Source organism: Rattus norvegicus, chromosome 1, assembly GCF_036323735.1.
Source record: "Rattus norvegicus strain BN/NHsdMcwi chromosome 1, GRCr8, whole genome shotgun sequence".
Taxonomy (NCBI): domain Eukaryota; kingdom Metazoa; phylum Chordata; class Mammalia; order Rodentia; family Muridae; genus Rattus; species Rattus norvegicus.
In genome coordinates, this window is record NC_086019.1 from 116055606 (window position 1) to 116074137 (window position 18532).

At 40.7% G+C, this 18532-nt stretch overlaps 1 protein-coding gene across 9 annotated transcripts in view; it reads left to right on the forward strand.

Annotated features, from left to right (window-relative positions):
- The window catches only part of Herc2 (HECT and RLD domain containing E3 ubiquitin protein ligase 2), a 234208-nt gene that overhangs the window by 45925 nt on the left and 169751 nt on the right, over nt 1-18532 (forward strand). For 8 of the 9 annotated variants that reach the window (XM_063262444.1, XM_006229300.5, XM_006229304.5 and 5 more), the window contains exons 3-8: nt 1836-1950; nt 6749-6886; nt 11560-11779; nt 13301-13401; nt 14508-14664; nt 17275-17385. In XM_063262444.1, coding sequence (XP_063118514.1) covers nt 1836-1950; nt 6749-6886; nt 11560-11779; nt 13301-13401; nt 14508-14664; nt 17275-17385 — 842 coding nt within the window. The remainder of the gene's footprint in view (nt 1-1835; nt 1951-6748; nt 6887-11559; nt 11780-13300; nt 13402-14507; nt 14665-17274; nt 17386-18532) is intronic. The other variant, NM_001107520.1, reaches the window with a different exon arrangement.

Consider the following 18532-nt stretch of genomic DNA (forward strand, 5'->3'; position numbering starts at 1 on the left):
GCCAGATTCAGAAAGGCAAAATTTGTTTTCTGTAGTATGTAAAATGTTTCTTTTTAAAATAAAAGTAGGGGGGGGGCTCTTAAGGACTAGATCAGGGATCGGTCTATCTGTGGAGATGAGTGTGCATAATTGAATAGATGTAATCAAAATATCTTAAATGATATTTAAAATATTAGGAAACTCATAAATTTGTATAAGACCTTTAATGATGACACATTGTTATAATCCTACCACAAGGAAGGCTGAGGCTGGAAGATTGGAGTTGGAGACTGGCCTAGGATACTTGGTAATAACCAGAGAAATGATTCATTAATAAATCAGCACAGTGTGCACACTGTTACACAATGTCCTCTTTGACTTCACTGCTTTTATTGTATGATCTTTTTTACATGTTACTTATTTTTAAATAAAGTAAATAGTTCATTGATTTATTACTGAGGAATTGAATAATATAAGGCAGGTAAATCAAGATTTTTTTCCCCCTCTGTTGTTGCTGGTAGGTGGTGGACCACACCTTGAATTCCAGCACTCAAAAGGTAGAGGTAGGCAAATCTGAGTTCAAGTCCAGCCTAGTCTACAGAGTGAGTTCCAGAACAGCCAGGGTACACAGAGAAACTGTCTTACATAAACCAAAACAACAACAAAGACTCTGTCACTGAAACACTATACGTTTTGGACACAGGACTTGGAGAAATTGAGCTAGAACTACCTGGAAGGCCTCCTATATGAGGGTTGGCTCTCGTAGTATTAGAAGATGCTATGTAAGCTTCCAAGGGAAAAAGTAATCAGTGCTACCCAGCCATGAAGCCTGCAAACCACAGCTATCACTGGCCCAGTATGATATCCCCAGTGGTCTAATAGATGCACTTTTATCTTCGAGATAACCACCAGCGCTCTTAATTTTCTTACTGCCAGCTTATAGGAGGGCATTCATGCCTGATACTACACCTACTTGTGGCTACTTGTCAACTACTTATGGCTGGAGAAGTCATAGACCCTAGACAGGAATCTGCTATACCATTTTCCTAAATTGATACAGTTTCTAACTGTATTCTAAACATGTATCTACAGATATATTTACATATCGTGTATATATGATATATATAAATCATGTGTGTAATTCTCACTCCTCATTTAAAGTTTCTTTTGGTAGCACACAAAGGCTGTTATGGAGATTCATAGCTGGTCATTGGAGTAAATGTGAGGTGCCTAGCCCCAATCTATATAATACAACCCCCTCACCTAAGGCACAAGGAACATCATTGATGAAGGGGTGGAAAGATTTTTTTAAGAGCCAGAGAACAAGGATGCCTACTGTGAGTTAGTATATTCTAGACATGACAGGAGTGCTGTACCCATGGAAACACAATACTGTGGTTACCTAAACAAGACTGTATACAATGTCAACATCAATTGACATGCCAGTGTGGATGGGGAAATTTCATAAGCTCTCACCCCAGATCAGGAGCTGTAGGCAATCTAGCTGCTGGGAAAATCAACTTTCTTCAGTGATGAACCCCCTGGGTTACTCATTCTGAAGGTCAGCCCTAAACACATATGAACAACACTAGGTAGACACACTAAGTTGTGTATATTTTATATGTGTATGTAGATGTGTTTAGTATGTATGTATGTATGTATGTATGTAATAATAATAGGTACAGAAGAGGAGGTCATGACTTTGAGAGAGAATGGTGGGAACAGGAGTTGGAAGGCAGAAGGATGGAAATGATGTAAATAGAGTACACATGTGAAATTGTCAAAAATATAAAATCTCTGAATAAAAAAAGACTTATACTGATTTCTCTAAGTTTATATTTTTTTCTGTCTGCCAGCTTGCATTCACAAGAGATGGACTCTGTGGTCTGTGGAATGAAATGGTTAAAGATGGGGAAATTGTGTACACTGGAACAGAATTAACACAAAATAGAGAACTCCCTTCTAGAAAAGGTAAGAACTTTTAATGCCTGTCTTTTTATTTTGTAAGTACTGTTATAATCTCATGTTAAAGAAAAAAAATTAAAATTATGTGTGTGTGTGTGTGTGTGTGTGTGTGTGTGTGTGTGTGTGTGTGTATAGGTGCTGTGGTGTGGTGTGCATGTCAGGGTACAAATATATGAAAGCTGGTTCTCTCTGTTGTGTGGTTTAATGATAAGTACCTTTGTATGCTGAGCTATCTCCTTCTTCCCCTTTAAACATAACCTTTATTTATTTGTGTATATAAATTGCCTTTTACAGAAATATTGCAATATGCCAGGAAACAGGAGCACTCGAGCCTGGTCTTTGGATGCTTCTTTTCCTTTGGTGGTTTTTGTCTATAATGTTAGTTAATATTTTAAACTGTCCAGATTTTTTGTGTGTGTTAGAGTATAGCCTTAATGAAGTTATGAATGAATAGCTTTTCCTTTAAACTTTGGAACAGATCTTGCCATAACTAACAATAAATACAGATTATTGTGAGAGTGGATGAAAATTGTTTATCTGTAAACCTTTATCAGTGCATAGTGGTCCTGTATAGATCTGTAGTGATAGATTCAACACAGCTCCGTTGTTGTGATATGCCTGGTGCTTGAAAGCCGCATCAAGACCTAAGAGAAAAAGATGCATGCCAGCCCGTACTCAGATGTGCTGTATCTGAAACGCCTCAGTTACGGCCCACTGCAGTTTGCTGAGTGTCATTCCAGTATCAAAAAATCATTTCTTTTAGAATGTATTTTTTTTTTCTTCCTTTTTCTCTGGATGTCCTGGAACTTGCTCTGTAGACCAGGCTGACCTGCCTCTGTATCCTGAGTGCTGGGAATAAAGACGTGCACCAAACACCACCCAGCTTACTTTTAGAATATATAGTTTTTCTCTTGTGTAGTTAATTAGTATACTGTTGATTGGAAAGTACTTGAGGAAAAGTATTATTAGCTTATGTTTTTGGTTACATCATCTAGTGGAATGAGCTCTGTTTTTGTATTAATGTGGAAATTTCCATCTACACACACAGCGTAATTGAAAGATATGTACAGTGAGTGTATGCAATCTCATCCTCTCACTGCTTGGCTCAACTTGTTCATATTATCACTTGTGTCAGTCCATGGCCGTGTCTCACCTGGCTTCGTTAGATGTTTCCTGCATATCGTTACCTTGAGTTTATTAATTAAAAGTTACCATTTATTAGTGTGTGTTAGTGTGGGGGAGGGTTGTGTATGTGTGTTTATGTTTGAAAGCAAGTGTGCATGTGGAGGTCAGACACTAACTACTGGAGTCAATTCTTTTCTTTCACCTTGCTTTTCGAGGTAGGGTCTTGTTTCTGCTGCTCTGTGTGCTCCAGGTTAGCTGGCCCTAAAGCTGACAGGAACAAATACAAAACAACATCTGTCGTTTGTATCAAACCTAGGGTTTTGAGCATGCTAGCAAACACTCCGGGTTGTGTTAGACACTCTGCTGTGCTATACTCAGCCTATAAAACTTGTTTTAAATAATAAAGCCCTTTAGTATTTATGATATGCAAAAGTTGGATTGATGTACAGAACATGTTAAAAGTACAATATTTTGAGTTTAGGTTACAGTATCTGGCTGGACTATTATTTTGTTTTCTCTGAAATTAGTCAATTTACTCTTCCCGGGCCCTTTTCCACTTAGTCATTTACAGCTCTCTAGGTCTTCAGCTTAGAACTTGAACAAAGATGACCTGGGGTAGTTTGTACAAATGTCCTCATCATCTTAAAGTCCTATTGCTAGCTGGTCCTCAGATGAGGTGAAAAGCAACCTGGACTTCTGTTTACAGCTAACCCTTAGGATTTCCTGGGGCCTTAGGAATGTTAGCTCCTGGCCTTTTTCTTCTCTGTAATGTGTGTGTGTGTGTGTGTGTGTGTGTGTGTGTGTGTGTGTGTGTGTGTGTGTGTGCGCGCGCGCGCACGCGCGTGTACAGCTAGGGGCAGAATATGCTTAGTAATGTGCTCTACTACTGAGTTATACCTCTATATTCTTTCCAGCATTTTTAAATTTACTGTTACGTTTGGATATTTTATGTTCTGGGTCAAGTGTATCTATTGATTCCTTCAGTCATTAAAAAGAGAGGTGTGATGGTTTGTATATGCTTGGCCCAAGGGGTGGCATTATTAGGAGGTGTGGCCCTGTTGGAGTTGGTATGGCCTTGTTGGAGTAGCTGTTTCACTGTAAGCGTGGGCTTTAAGACCCTCATCCTAGCTGCCTGGAAGCCAGTCTTCCACTAGCAACCTTCAGATGAAGATATAGAACTCTCAGCTCCTCTTGCACCCTGCCTACCTGGATATTGCCATGCTTCTGCCTTGATGATATGGACTAAACCTCTGAAGCTGTAAGCCAGCCCCAATTAAATGTTGTCCTTTATAAGACTTTCCTTGATCATGGTGTCTGTTCACAGCATTAAAACCCTAACTTAGACAGTATATACATTAAAGGGAGTTTCTTTCCTGTGAGCTGGTGTTGCTAATTATTACAGTGTTCATCATGCTCTCTAGGGGCTTATCTTTTTCTCGCTGTGGTGTTCTGATTTGTGCTCCTGAGAGTAAAGCCCCAGGTTTGTTTGGAGATGTTTTTGTTAACTGTCAAAAAATTTCCAGCCTGAGGAAGTGAAAGTAAGTAATATGAGCACTCGTACAATAAACTTTAACATGTGTGGATTTCTGTACTTCCCATCTTAACCTGGATAGTTTTATCATTGTCCAAACTCCCAATGTTGCTCTTTTCATCCTCTTAGAGTCTACTTCATCCAGTGATCTGTGCATGAGACATTGGTAGAGTGTTTCATGTGCTTTTACTGTTATAAAAATAGAATGTGAGGCTCTTTTGTTTATTTAGTTCTTCCTTTGTGCCATTTGGGGTTTGTTCCAGAAAAGTCCTATGCTAATATCTGAGGACAGACTGTGAGCAAGGGACCATGAAAATACTGAAAGGGAGGCAGACAGATTAGAATTGTAGAGAGCACAGTTTATTGGGACTTATGGAACTGTGGACTTGGTGGCAGCAAGACCAGATGGATCCCACAGTTAGGGTCAAAAAGAGGGATGTATTTATTATTGGAGAAAAGTGACTTCACTGTGGCTAGAAAGTACATGTTTTTCTTAAGATCCAATCAAAGAGTCAAATGTGCCTGGCAGCCAAGGTCTAGTTATAAATTCCACGCACCATTCTAATGGTTTTGTATGCTATGGTTTGTTGGACCAGGAATGAAACAGGAACAACATAATAAGGCTACTCTTGGTAGCCATGGTGGTAATGATTTATGATGACAGCAATATGGCCAAGTCATATCTATCAGGCAGGAGAGGGTCATGGGAAACTACTACTTGTAATCAGGCCATCAGAAGTTGTGTGTTACCCAGAGCCTACTGCTTGGAATTGGCATCTGAAGTGTGTGTGTTCTGTTCTAACTCCAGTTAGTTCCTACAAGAATTGAATTAAATTGCTGGACATAGAGTTGGTGTTAACAGAGAATTAGAGAATTAGTTGGTGTGCAACACACACGTGCAGATCTGTGCGCATAACACACATACATACACACACACTATAAGATGTAATACATATATATATATGTATGTGTATATACATGTATTTATATGATTATTTTAGTTATATCCTTTTATGACTGGACTTGTTGACACTTCAGAGTTTTCCCATTTTTCTCTTCACAACTATGTAAGGGTTTTCAAGGCATTTATTACTGTCAAGACTTCACAGCGGCCTGAGAGTCGTTTTTAACTTTTCTTTTATGTCTCAGTGCTCCTGAATTATATTTCAGTGATAATGGTTCTTAAAATTTATGAGTGTGTGTGTGTGTGTGTGTGTGTGTGTGTGTGTATGCGCACACCATGGCATGTATGTTGAAATCAGAGGACAACTGTCTCTGGACTCTGGGGATTGAACTCAGATCATCACGTTTTACTGAGCCATTTGCCATCTCAGTGATAGTGATCTCGTATAGCAGTGGTTCTCAGCTGGCAGTAGAGGAGAACGTTGTACACTTTAAATGATTTACTGTTGTCTCCCTAATTCTCCCTTTGGTGAATCAGCAATTTTGAATCATTGAACTAAAGCACTTCTTGTAAAGTAGAAATAGATAAACATTAAAGACAAACTTTTTTAGTTGTGAAAACTAGTAGAACATTGATAAAATGTTTAAAAAAAGCCATTCATGTGTTAAAGAATTAAAAATTCCTTATATTGTATTCATGAATTACTAAATACACTGTGCTGATCTTTTGTAATTTTTATTATTATTTATTTAATGTATATGAGTACACTGTAACTGCCCTTAGACACACTTACAGATGTTCGTGAGCCACCATATGGCTGCCAGGAATTCACTCAGGACCTCTGGAAGAGTAGTCAGTGCTCCCAACTGCTGAGTCATCTCTCTAGCCCCTTTTGTAGTTTTAACTCATGTGTTTTTAAAAACATAAAACATTAACTGACATGTACTGTAGCTCTTGCATGTTTGAGAAGAGCATTTGTAGAGATTGAAAAGATGCTTCCCCTTTTTCCTTCCCCCTAAGATGTGCTCTGTCTTTCCCTCTTTCCTTTCTTTCTCCTGTCTTTATTTGGAGACAGGACCTTACTCTCTAGCTTTCTAGCTCAGGCTGGCCTGGAACTTACCGTGTGACCTAAGACAGTTTTAAACTCATGTGGTGTATACGACAGGTGTGATTGCCATACCCAGCTTGACCATTGGTTGCATTTTGAAAAACAGTTATGGACTTGAACATTTTTAACTCTCCAGATGATGGTGTTGATGCTCAGAGTGGAACCAAGAAGGAAGATCTTAATGACAAAGAGAAGAAGGAGGAAGAAGAAACACCTGCACCCGTGTGTAGAGCCAAATCAATCCTGGAGAGTTGGGTGTGGGGCAGGCAGCCAGGTATTATACTTTCTGACAGCAGTGGATCAAATTTTTATTTCTTAATGGAAGTTTATAAAATTAAAATCTGTTTGTATTACAGTAAAATTTAGCTGATATAAAATATAACCATTATAACTTATACTATATATATATAAAAGTATATATATAGTATACAGCTCCCCAGGTAGCTACAGTCAGCTTTGAAGTCTGCACTTCACTTTTCAAAAACACCACATAGAACTAGATTCAGATAGTATTTATTAATTTTATCTAGCTTATTTCCATTAGCATACTTTTAAGTTCATCCATGCTGTGGCCTTTTAAATATTAAATAATATCTCACTGTTTTGTGTGCATATTTTGATTATTTGTGCACTAGTTGGTGCACCCTTGGTTTACTTCTCTCTTGTTTTTTTCATAACAGTAACTTATTTTAAATAGGTATACTCTAGGAAGCTCATCTTATACGAGTTTTCAAGTACTTATCAGAGTCAGACACCACTCTAATAAACATAAATATAAAAGTAAATAAACAAATGAAACCAGAAAAAACATTCTCTGTAGAGAAACTATAAAAGGAGCCTTTCTAGGTGTGAAAAACAATAAACATTATTACCAGCAAACCTCTGTGTTCTATTGGAAAGCAGTCCCTCCTAGTGAGGACCACTCTTGGCCTCAAGCTCTGATCCACTGTCACTGTGCCCTGAGTAGATGTAGCTGCTTCCATGAACATGGAAGTCCAGGCTCTGTGTGAGGTCACTGCTTTTAATTCTGTATTTTTTCTCAAGGAACCATTAACGAGCCGTGTTAGTAATGGGACGGACATTTTAAAGCAGTGGGACAGTGTTTTCCAGAGGCCACACTGCTTTTCATCCTTTGAGTAGTACACAAAGGTGTCAGTTTCTCCAGGTCCTTGGTAGCACTTGTTATTTTCCTTTTGATAATATCCACCCAATCAGTGTGAAATGGAGTGTTACTGTTTTGATTTGTGTTTATATTTAATGATGTTGAACATTTTTTCAATATGCCTACTGATCTGTAAATGTTCTTTGAGAAATATTTATTAAGTCTTTGTTTATGAAAATGTATTTTTTATTTTTTTAGTTACGTGTATTTTTTTTAATATTTCTAAATTCATCTCTTCTTTTTTTATCCAAGCAAGTAAAATTTACACTTTTCTTCTTTGGTCTTCCAAATTACATTTAATTTAAATTTTTAAAATATCTGATGCATTTTCTTTTCATGTGTATTGGGGCTTGATCTCAGGATCTTTTATAAGCTAATTTAATTTTTTGGCTAATAAAGCATTTTGTATAATTTAATTCTTGTCAGATTTGATGTGCCCTGTTGGTTGTTTCCTATGTACTTGCCAAGAACACTATATATTTTACTTCTCTGTGGATTTTCTTTTTTTTTCTTCGGCCAAGAGGTTTCTCTGTGTAGACCTGGCTGGCCTGGAACTTCCAAGTGCTGGTATCAAAGGCATGCACCACCACTGCCTGTCTTGCTCTGTGAATCTTCAATAGGATTTCATTGTGCTTTACAGATCTGAGGCTGGAAGTCAGGCTGTACATGTTAGGTAGCCCTTCACTAAGTTACAACCCAAGCCTTATTGCATGAATCTTAATGGAGTCAAGTTAGTTGATGTGGTTCAAGAGTTCTTTGCTGTTATTACTTCAACCATTTAAAAGTAGCATATAAGGTCTTAGATATCATGACATTTCAAATGAAGTATATTGTATTCATCTGCTTCTCCTCAGCTTCTCCTTGGAAGGGTCCATCTCTTTATCATCTTTCATGTCCCATGTGTTCTTTACTTGTCCTCCCTTGTCACCTCTTTTTGCCTTCCTTTGTGGTCTCCTTTACATTTTGGGGTCTTTACCCACACCTATACCTGTTTATATGCATACATGTATGTATTATAGTTTCTGGCCCTTATCTTGGAGAACATAGAATTTTTGTCTGAGCTTTGTCACCTCACTCAATATTATACTTTGCAGATCTATCCATTTTCCTTCAAATTTCATTATTTCATTTTTCTTTACGACTAAATATGGCTCCTGTTGTGTATACATACCACATTTTGATTATCCGTGTATCTGTTGATGGATATTGAAATTCTCCTCCTTGTTCTGTACCTTATTGGGCAAGGAATCTCACTAATACATAAGACTGGACCATCACTCCAGGTTGGCATGTATTGTCACTCTGTACCATCCCAGGTTGCTTTCTAGTTTGAAGGAAGTAGGTAATGAGGTAACACAAACAAGAACATGGAGAACGGTGGAATGGTTTTAGACCATTTTGTGTTAGACACCTGCTTTCTGCCCAGTGCATGAGGTGAGACTGCAGTGACGTGTATGGCCTCCTCATACAGTGGCGGCATTTAGGGTATGCAGTGCTTCCATATTGTGTGTAGAATTATAGACTGCTTATAATCATCACAGGTTCTGTTCCATGCATTGTGGGTTGAAGATAAGCTTGCTGAAAGGAGTTAGCATGAAGCACTGCTTGTTTGGCACGTGCTGAGTCTTCCCCTACACTCCCTTGGTTGGGTCTTGTTCTGTCCCCTTTGTTTTCTAGTGTCTCCGTTGTGGTGAGAGGGAAACAAATGGAAGAATGACTGATTATCTTCTTTTCTGTACTAGGAGTATTGAAGCCTTTAGTGTTAGTGTAGACTTTCAGTTCTTTAGGCTTCATGTGTTTTTAAAACTCACTAATTAGATACATGAACTTTTAGGATATTTTTTCACACTGGCAGAAGAGAAATAAATATATTAAAACATTGAGATTCCATCTCACCCCCAGACAGAATGCATATTATTAAGAAGACAAATGACAAATGCTGATGAGGATATGGCAATAAAGGAACCCTTATACACTGGTGATAGTGCTATAAGTTTAGCCACTAAGGAAGTCAGTTGGAGGTCTAAACACCCTCCACCCCAAAAGCAGAAATGACCATGTATTCCCACTATGTAGAAATTCTGATTTTCCACCTGGATACCAGTATGGACTCCAGGGTGTTACTCATCTTGTTTTTTCTATGGCTGTCAGCTCTTAGGCATTTCAGTTTTAGGTTGCCGGTATGCAGGCCTGGCATTCCACCTGCAGTGCCTGTTGGCCAGGAATGAAGTTGAGTCCTGGGAAGCAGTGAGATGTACTTTCCAGTGCTTTTTAAGAACTCTACTTTCTATGGAAAGCATGCTCAAGTTGATGGGCAGCCAGACAGCTGAGATCTTCCATCAAGGGAGGTTGGATAGAGCTTAGTGATTGTCAGGGTCTGAGTCTTGGTGGCTGGGGACTGTTTTAGTAAAGGCAGGAGTAATGCTAGCCTGGGGATTGGTGACAGGTAATTTAATTTACAGCTGTAATATGTTGCAGTGTCAGGTAACTTAGTTGATAGACCAGGATTTTTTAAGTTATTTTGTCTTATAGCTACTTTAAAAAAAAAAAAAAACCGAACCCCAAAACAACAACCAAAAAACTCTTGTGGAAAAATTCAAATATCCACTAGAGAGAACAGCTTAAGCATTTATCATAGAACCTGACTTTTGTCCTCTAATAAAATAGTTCCATAATGTATTTTATTCATTAGTTATTCATACTAAATGTATTGAAATACTACTTTTGGTTTTGGGGAGACCTACCTACAGCATACGTGTAAAACAAATAAGGTGTAGTGGCTCCCACTTGTAAATCCTAGCACTGAGGAGGAAGAGACAGGCAAATCTCTGAGGCTTGCTGCTAAGCTAGCCTACTGTAATTGGCATGGTCCAGGCCTGCGAGAAACCCTGTCCCAAAAAAACAGGTTGATAGCACATGAAGAATGACACCCAAGGTTGTCCTGGCCTCCACACACATGCACAGGAGTATATGCACACATGTATAGAAGCATTGCATGTAAGTACAGAGACAAAAACACACAGACACACAGACACAGACACAGACACACACACACACACACACACACACACACCCTGTGCCTTTTGACCTTAGTTACATAGCAAGGTGGTTAGAGGTTTTCTGTAGGAAATGGACTATTGAGAAGTTGGCCTTTATAGTTTTGAGGATTTGTTTATTTGTTTGGGCTAAGCCTTGAGCCCAGGGCCTTGTGCATTGTTAAGCAAGTGTTCTGTGACCCTTCAGTTTTGTATTAGCAATTTGGTGGTGATTATAGAGGATCAGTGTATAATGGAGCCCAAAAGCCATCCATGTTATGTGCTATATACTCCCTCTGTTTGAATTTAGTCAGGTTCTTTAACCCGTCTGCCTGAATTTGCCTGGTAGTGTAGTGCTACCCGCCAATATGTGCACAGTGTTTAATGCTTTGGGTAGTATCGTATGCTTAGGTGTTTCCTATTGTCATTGTCGAATTCCTTAGTATTATTGACAACCATGCCCAAGATACTGACAAGTTAGAATGTTTTCTTCTTTTTTTTTTTTTTGGTTCTTTTTTTTTTTTTTTTTTTCCGGAGCTGGGGACCGAACCCAGGGCCTTGTGCTTCCTAGGTAAGCGCTCTACCACTGAGCTAAATCCTCAGCCCCAAATGAAAACACGTTTTTTTTTTTTTTTTTTTTTTTTCCCCGGCGCTGGGGACCGAACCCAGGGCCTTGCGCTTCCTAGGCAAGCGCTCTACCACTGAGCTAAATCCCCAACCCCTAGAATGTTTTCTTACCTTGTGTTTCAGATGTGAATGAACTGAAGGAGTGTCTTTCTGTGCTGGTGAAAGAACAGCAAGCCCTGGCTGTCCAGTCAGCTACCACTACACTCTCAGCATTGAGGTTGAAGCAGAGGCTGGTGATCCTTGAGCGTTATTTCATTGCCTTGAACAGAACTGTTTTCCAGGAGAATGTCAAAGTTAAGTGGAAAAGCAGCAGCATTTCCGTGCCTCCCACCGAGAAGAAAAGGTAAGAATAAAAATGGAAGAACCTTTTGTCATCTCCATGTAAGTTCTGGCTCCTGTTTTAAAGACAGTTTCTCTATTACTGAAGATGCCTTTAGACATATGGTTTTTAATTTGTGGATAAGAGCCTGCCCCACATGTGGCCCACACATATACAGCCACCAAACTAGATAAGATGGATGAAGCAAAGAAGTGCAGGCTGACAGGAACCGGATGTAGATCTCCTGAGAGACACAGCCAGAATTTGGTAAATACATAGGCGAATGCCATCATTAAACCAATGAACTGAGAACGGGACCCCGTTGAAGGAATCAGAGAAAGGACTGAAAGAACTTGAAGGGGCTCGAGACCCCATATGTACAACAGTGCCAACCAACCAGAGCTTCCAGGGACTAAGCCACTACCCAAAGACTATACATGGACTGACCCTGGGCTCCAACCTCATAGGTAGCAATGAATACCCTAGTAAGGGCACCAGTGGAAGGGGAAGCCCTTGGTCCTGCCAAGACTGAACCCCCAGTGAATATGATTGTTGGGGGGAGGGCGGCAATGGGGGGAGGATGGGGAGGGGAACACCCATAAAGGGGGGGGGAGGGATTAGGGGTATGTTGGCCTGGAAACCGGGAAAGGGAATGACAATCGAAATGTAAATAAGAAATAGCCAATCTAATAAAGATGGAGAAAAAAATATATCAGCATATATGAGTGGTTAATACTAAGAGACCTAAGTACACTTGTGTGTTGGTCATATCAACTTAAGATACAGAATTGTCTTGAATGCTCTGTTGACTTAAGGATTAGTGACTTAATTAGAATAGTTTTCATTGGTTGAAGGAAAATTAAAACTTATAGTAGGTTGTATTTATGTGTGTGCATGTGCACGCGCATGCGCGCGCGCACACACACACACACACACACACACACACACACACACACACACACACAGAGAAATGAAACAATAGTAAGAAAAAAAACAGGTTATTATTTTTAGAATGGTTTTTATACTGGCTTAGGGTTATAGGTTCTTTCTTGGGACCAAGAGATTCTGACTATCTTGAGGAGAGCTGAGATTCATGGTTTCACAGGAACTATTTTCCTCAAGGGAAAATGCTGGTAATAGTCTTCTGAATTCTTCTGATCAGATTTAAACGGCTCTATTTTCTAATACTGACATTTCTTATTCAGAAATATATTCCTGTGTTCCTGGCATCCAGTTCTTCTTCTGGAAGCAACAAATAGCTCTTCTCCCTTAATAGCCACTCATAGATGTTCACACAGCGTCCCCTACACTATTCAGGCTCTCACAGATGAGCGCACACAGCCTCCCCTGCAGTATTCATGTCCTCACAGAGAAACTTTTCCTTTACTAAGGATATTTTATCTAAAGTATAAAAACTTGACACTGAAACCCACAAAGGATCCTGATAGCTAAAGAAGACCATAGGTCACTCCCTGGCCTTAATCTGTTTTACATGTTCATGTTCCTCTGCCCGAGTAGTTGTTAAGCCCATGTGTTTATTTGCAGTGCCCGTCCCCCAGGCAGAGGGGTAGAAGGACTTGCCAGAGTCGGATCCCGAGCAGCACTCTCCTTCGCCTTCGCTTTCTTACGGAGGGCCTGGCGTTCAGGTATGTGTGTAGCGTGCCATTCTGTTTCCTTCATTGAGCAGATGTTTTGGGTTCCCTGAGCAATTCTGCCATAGCAAGTTCCTCGTTGGTCACCTACCAGCTAGACTCCCAAGTCCCTGAGACTGTCTCAGGGGTATAAATGTCTTTGTTTACCGTAAGTTCTTTCTTTTTTAAGAGAAGAGGCTACAGGGTCTCTCTGAATTTTCAGGTCTTTGTTTTAAGACAGTGTTCATTTATTACAATACCATCTCACCTCCTTCACCATGGAATGAAAACTTTAGTAAGAAGTTATCAGTTGAGCACCCATAATCTGAAAATATGCAGTCTGATAATGCTCTAAAGTCTTTTTTTAAATATTTTATTTTTATTAGATATATTTTTTATTTACATTTCAAATGTTATCCTCTTTCCTGGTTTCCTGTCCATAAGTCCTCCCATCTCCTCCCCCTCGTCCATATGGTTATTCCCCCATCCATCTCCCTTACTGCCCCCCCCCCCCCATATTCCCTTGCACTGGGGGTCCAACCTTGGCTGAACCAAGTTCCAAAGTCTTTTGATCCTTGATTTTGCAAGTGGAAAATCTCTCCCTCGGTTTCATGTGATGCGTTGCTGCTGTAGTGCAATCACGCTAAAGATACTGCATAAGATTTCCTCCAAGTTCTCTGTGTAAGATATACATGATACAGAACTGAAATTAGTCTTGAGTTCCCTTCTCAAGGTGACACACACACACACACACACACACACACACACACACACACACAGAGAGAGAGAGAGAGAGAGAGAGAGAGAGAGAGAGAGAGAGAGAGAGAGAGACGGAGGGAGGGACGGAGGGAGGGACGGAGGGAGAGACAGACAGACAGAGTGAGTCACTTCCGACACCCAACATTTCATTTAAGAGATGCTCCATCTTTTTTGTTTGTGTGAGAGACATCACAGGTGGAATGGAATTTCAGCAGGTCTGTTAGAGTTTGGCCTGTTGAATGAAGAATTGCATGTGTATGTTTGCACCTGAGGGTTTAGAGCCTCAGTGGAAGTCACTGGGAGTTCATTTGTCAGCAGTCCCTAAGGGTGGGCAGCCTCCTGTGACTCACTGTGTTGCTCAGGTGAGGATGCGGATCTCTGCAGTGAGCTCTTGCAGGAGTCCCTGGATGCCCTTCGAGCTCTTCCTGAAGCCTCCCTCTTTGATGAGAGCACAGTATCCTCTGTGTGGTTGGAGGTGGTAGAGAGAGCAACAAGATTCCTCAGGTCCGTCGTGACTGGGTGAGTTTGTACTTTACTTGCATTTCTGTGGATTAGCTCTGGTATGCTTGAGCCTCATTCCCATCTTCTGGTATCACTGCAACTTAGGGAACTTGATCTCTAGGTTTTGCTGCTGTGTTTTCAGCATATTTTCAGCACATTAAATTTGTTTTTGTACAGTTACTTATTTTGTGCGTGAGGTATTTGCGAGTGCGTGTCTGTGTGTGTAAGAGAGTTGTACATGTATAGGTGCATGCGTCACAGTGAACGTATAGAAGTAAGGCTTCTTCTACCATGTGTGGCCTAGGCATTGAACTCAGGTAAGTCAGTCTTGGCAGCAAGTGCCTTTACCCACTGAGCCAGTTCTCTGGTCTGTTCTCAGCTTTTTAGATGATCTAATTCATGATTATTGTGACTTGACCCAAGAAGCTTATCATATTGAGTGTGATAGAAAATATCAACTGTTTTTGTTATTTATTTATTTATTTTTTCAGAGCTGAGGACCGAACCCAGGGCCTTCCGCTTGCTAGACAAGCGCTCTACCACTGAGCTAAATCCCCAACCCCTGTTTTTGTTATTTATTGTTTTTTAGAGGTATTTGACCATCCATCTGTCCGTCCGTCTGTCCATCCATCCATCCATCCATCCATCCATCCATCCATCCATCCATCCATCCATCCATCCTAACCGAGCACTTCTTGTGAGCCTCTTGGTGATAATGAGGAACCATTGTTCTGAGGGATTGATTGATGGTGCTTACCCTGAAGTCTTGGTAGATAATATGAGTACATGGCTACCCAAACAAAATGTTCTGACTAATGGTGGGGGTGTAGCTCAGTAGTAGTAGTTGTTGAGTATGGACAACTATGTTTGATCCTTCTCTCTACAGAAAAAAGAAAACAAACCAAAAACCTATGAACCTGTTTGTTAGTTTACTAGTGCTATATCAAAAACTGTGGACAACCAGCTGAAAGGAGGGAAGCTTTTTGCTGATTGTTTTAGACTCCAGTCTGTGTTTACTAGGCCTGGTTGCTTTGGACCTGTGTCAATACGGTTCACCATGGAAGAGCCTGTTCAGTCCATGGTTGCCAAATAAGCAAAGAAAGAGGAGATACCAGAGTTGTAGTATTTCCTTCAAGAGTGTACCAGTAGTGATTAACTTTAGGACTCTGCTCTATCTTCTCTATAGTGCCATAGATTTGGGACTAGCCAGCTAATACATGGGTGTTTGGCAGGCATTTATGATTCAAACTGTAGCTTCTAGCTAGCTACATTTTTTTAGTTTTGTATATGACTGTGATTAGAATGGGAGTTTGGCTTGTCCCATCTGACTTGGGCTGGGCAACTGTACCCCTCCTTATACAACTTGATAGTCCTATCAACATGGTGGTCCCCTGCTCCTAGGAGGTGGACCTTAATGTGGACACCCAATTGGCATGCACACTGTAGTCCAGAACTCCTGAATGCAAGTGATCCTCAGCTCTGATAAGTGAGACTTTGGAGTATGTTTCTGCTCCTGGCTTGAATAGGAATCTGTAGTTCCTTTTTGATAAGTTAAAGAAAATACAAAATTTTGTACAATGGCACAGAAGCAAAATTAGGGTGCTCTTGAGTTTTCTTGCCATGTCATTCTCTTTATTCCCATAATCAACAAGGATGAGTCTCCTGGGAGTTTCTTTACCATAGAAAATTTAAAGTTAAAGCCCTGAAAAATAGCCTCAGATTTAATTAAAAATTTTCAGTGTAAGGTATAAAATCTCTCCTTCTGAATTTTCTAACAGTTCAAAAATTTCTTTTATTTGAAATATAAATATGCATAGATGTGCCTTTGGATCTTCTGATGACGTTAGAATTCTCTAACTTTTATGGGAAAATTGACTGTATTTTGTTCAAATTGGAAAAAAATGGGTAAACACATGTCTACGCACTAACCCTCCTTTCCTTCTTTTCTTGAAGTAGGCTCAAATGCAGCCCAGGCTGGCTTCACACTATTATGTAGCTAGGGATGACCTTGAACTTCTGAATCTTCTGAGTTCACCTAGTACCTCAAGTACTAGGACCCTGTGTAACCCTGTCCAGTTTATGGAGTAATGCCGTGGAAACCAGGGACTTGTACATGCTAGTCAAAGGACACTACCAACTGAACTATAGCCCAGCCCCATTAAAGACCTTTCCACTCATTTTTATGTAATGATGCAAATTATTTTATGCATAGACACATAAACATAAACATAGGGTGTATCGTTTGGTATAATATAATATCTACATTCATGCTTTTTAAAACTACATTTTTAGTAGGTGGAAAATAGAGCTCAGTGATAGAACCTTACACCCAGTGTGTCCTTGGCTTAAGATCAGTCCTAAACATCTTTCACGCACTTTTTCCCTTTTCTTTCCTCCTTTCCATTCTCCCTCTTTAGGGTGTGTGTGTGTGTGTGTGTGTGTGTGTATGTGTGTGTGTGTGTGTGTGTGTACACGTCTCTCTCTCTCTCTCTCTCTCTCTCTCTCTCTCGTACTTGTGCATACACTTGCCTTTTACATGGGAGAGTGAATATAATTAGCATGTTGGTATGATTTAAAAGTTTCTGCTTTCTCTGATGTTGCCTAGCCTTTCTGTTGCTCTTATTTCAGGGATGTTCACGGAACACCGGGGACTAAGGGACCAGGAGGAGTTCCTCTACAGGACCAGCACTTGGCTTTGGCCATTCTACTGGAGTTGGCTGTTCAGAGAGGCACACTTAGGTGAGTTATCTCAGGTCACCTTAGGAGATGGTTGTGTATCTGAAAAATCTGCTGTGTTGTAGAATTCCACATACCTGTTTGTGACTGGAGCAAATTGTGGTGTTCAGGGTAGACCTTCATCCCAGGACTCTGTGTTCTTTCTCTCCCCCTCTCTTCCCTTCCCTTACCCTCCCCTCTCCTGTTCTCTTCTCTCCTGTTCTCTCCTCTCCTCTCCTGTTCTCTCCTCTCCTCTCCTCTCCTCTCCTCTCCTCTCCTCTCCTCTCCTCTCCTCTCCTCTCCTCTTCTTCTCTTTTCTTTTCTTTCCGTTTCGTGGATTTCACATCATGGACCCCAATGACACTCATCTCTCTATCCCTGTGGTGTGTCGCATAGTATATAGACCCTTTTACTCAAACAGCTTTTCTTGCAAATGATCATTGCAGTGAGTCATTGTCTGGTTCAAGACCTCTGACTTCTGCTACACTTTGAGTACTGGATCCTCACCAGAACTCTTCTCAGATATCCTGTTCTTGCCCTGTGTCATGGAGAACCTGTGTCTTTGGATTCGAAAGACCAGCCCCTTGCGTAGTTCATAGGTGTGGTAACTATTGGGATGGGCCAAAGCCCTGGATCTGGGTGTGAGTGGTAGCTGATTTCTCCAGTCTGACAGCTCTCTTTTACTTACAACTGGGCAAGCTCTCCAATCCAGCTCTGCACAGCCCTCAAACATCAACATGACCCTAGGCAGCAGCCCAAACTAGGGACATCCACATGTTGGTGGTAACAGATTCCCAGTGTTACAGTTCTGTGAACCCAGACATGACCCTCAGCTGTAGCATGGGCCAGGACCTCCTATGGCCTCAAGTGGCATCGCCAGCTACTCACATCAGACCGTCCCTCACTCCCCTTGAGTCTCTGCCTCTCTTCATTGTGCACACACCATTCTGCTTCTCTTTCCACTACTTACTTGTTCATCTTAGTGGCACCTGGGGCCTCTGGGTGCTTGGGGTCATCTCAGAGTGCTATGCTGTGCACATGCTGTGTGGTGCTGGGTGGTGATCAGCTTAGGCATGCTCTGACCACCTGGGCTGCTTTGTACTGTGTGGGCATTGTCTCAGGCTTGCTCTGCCTACCTGGGTCCTGTGGTGCCAGGCAGGGGTATATTCTT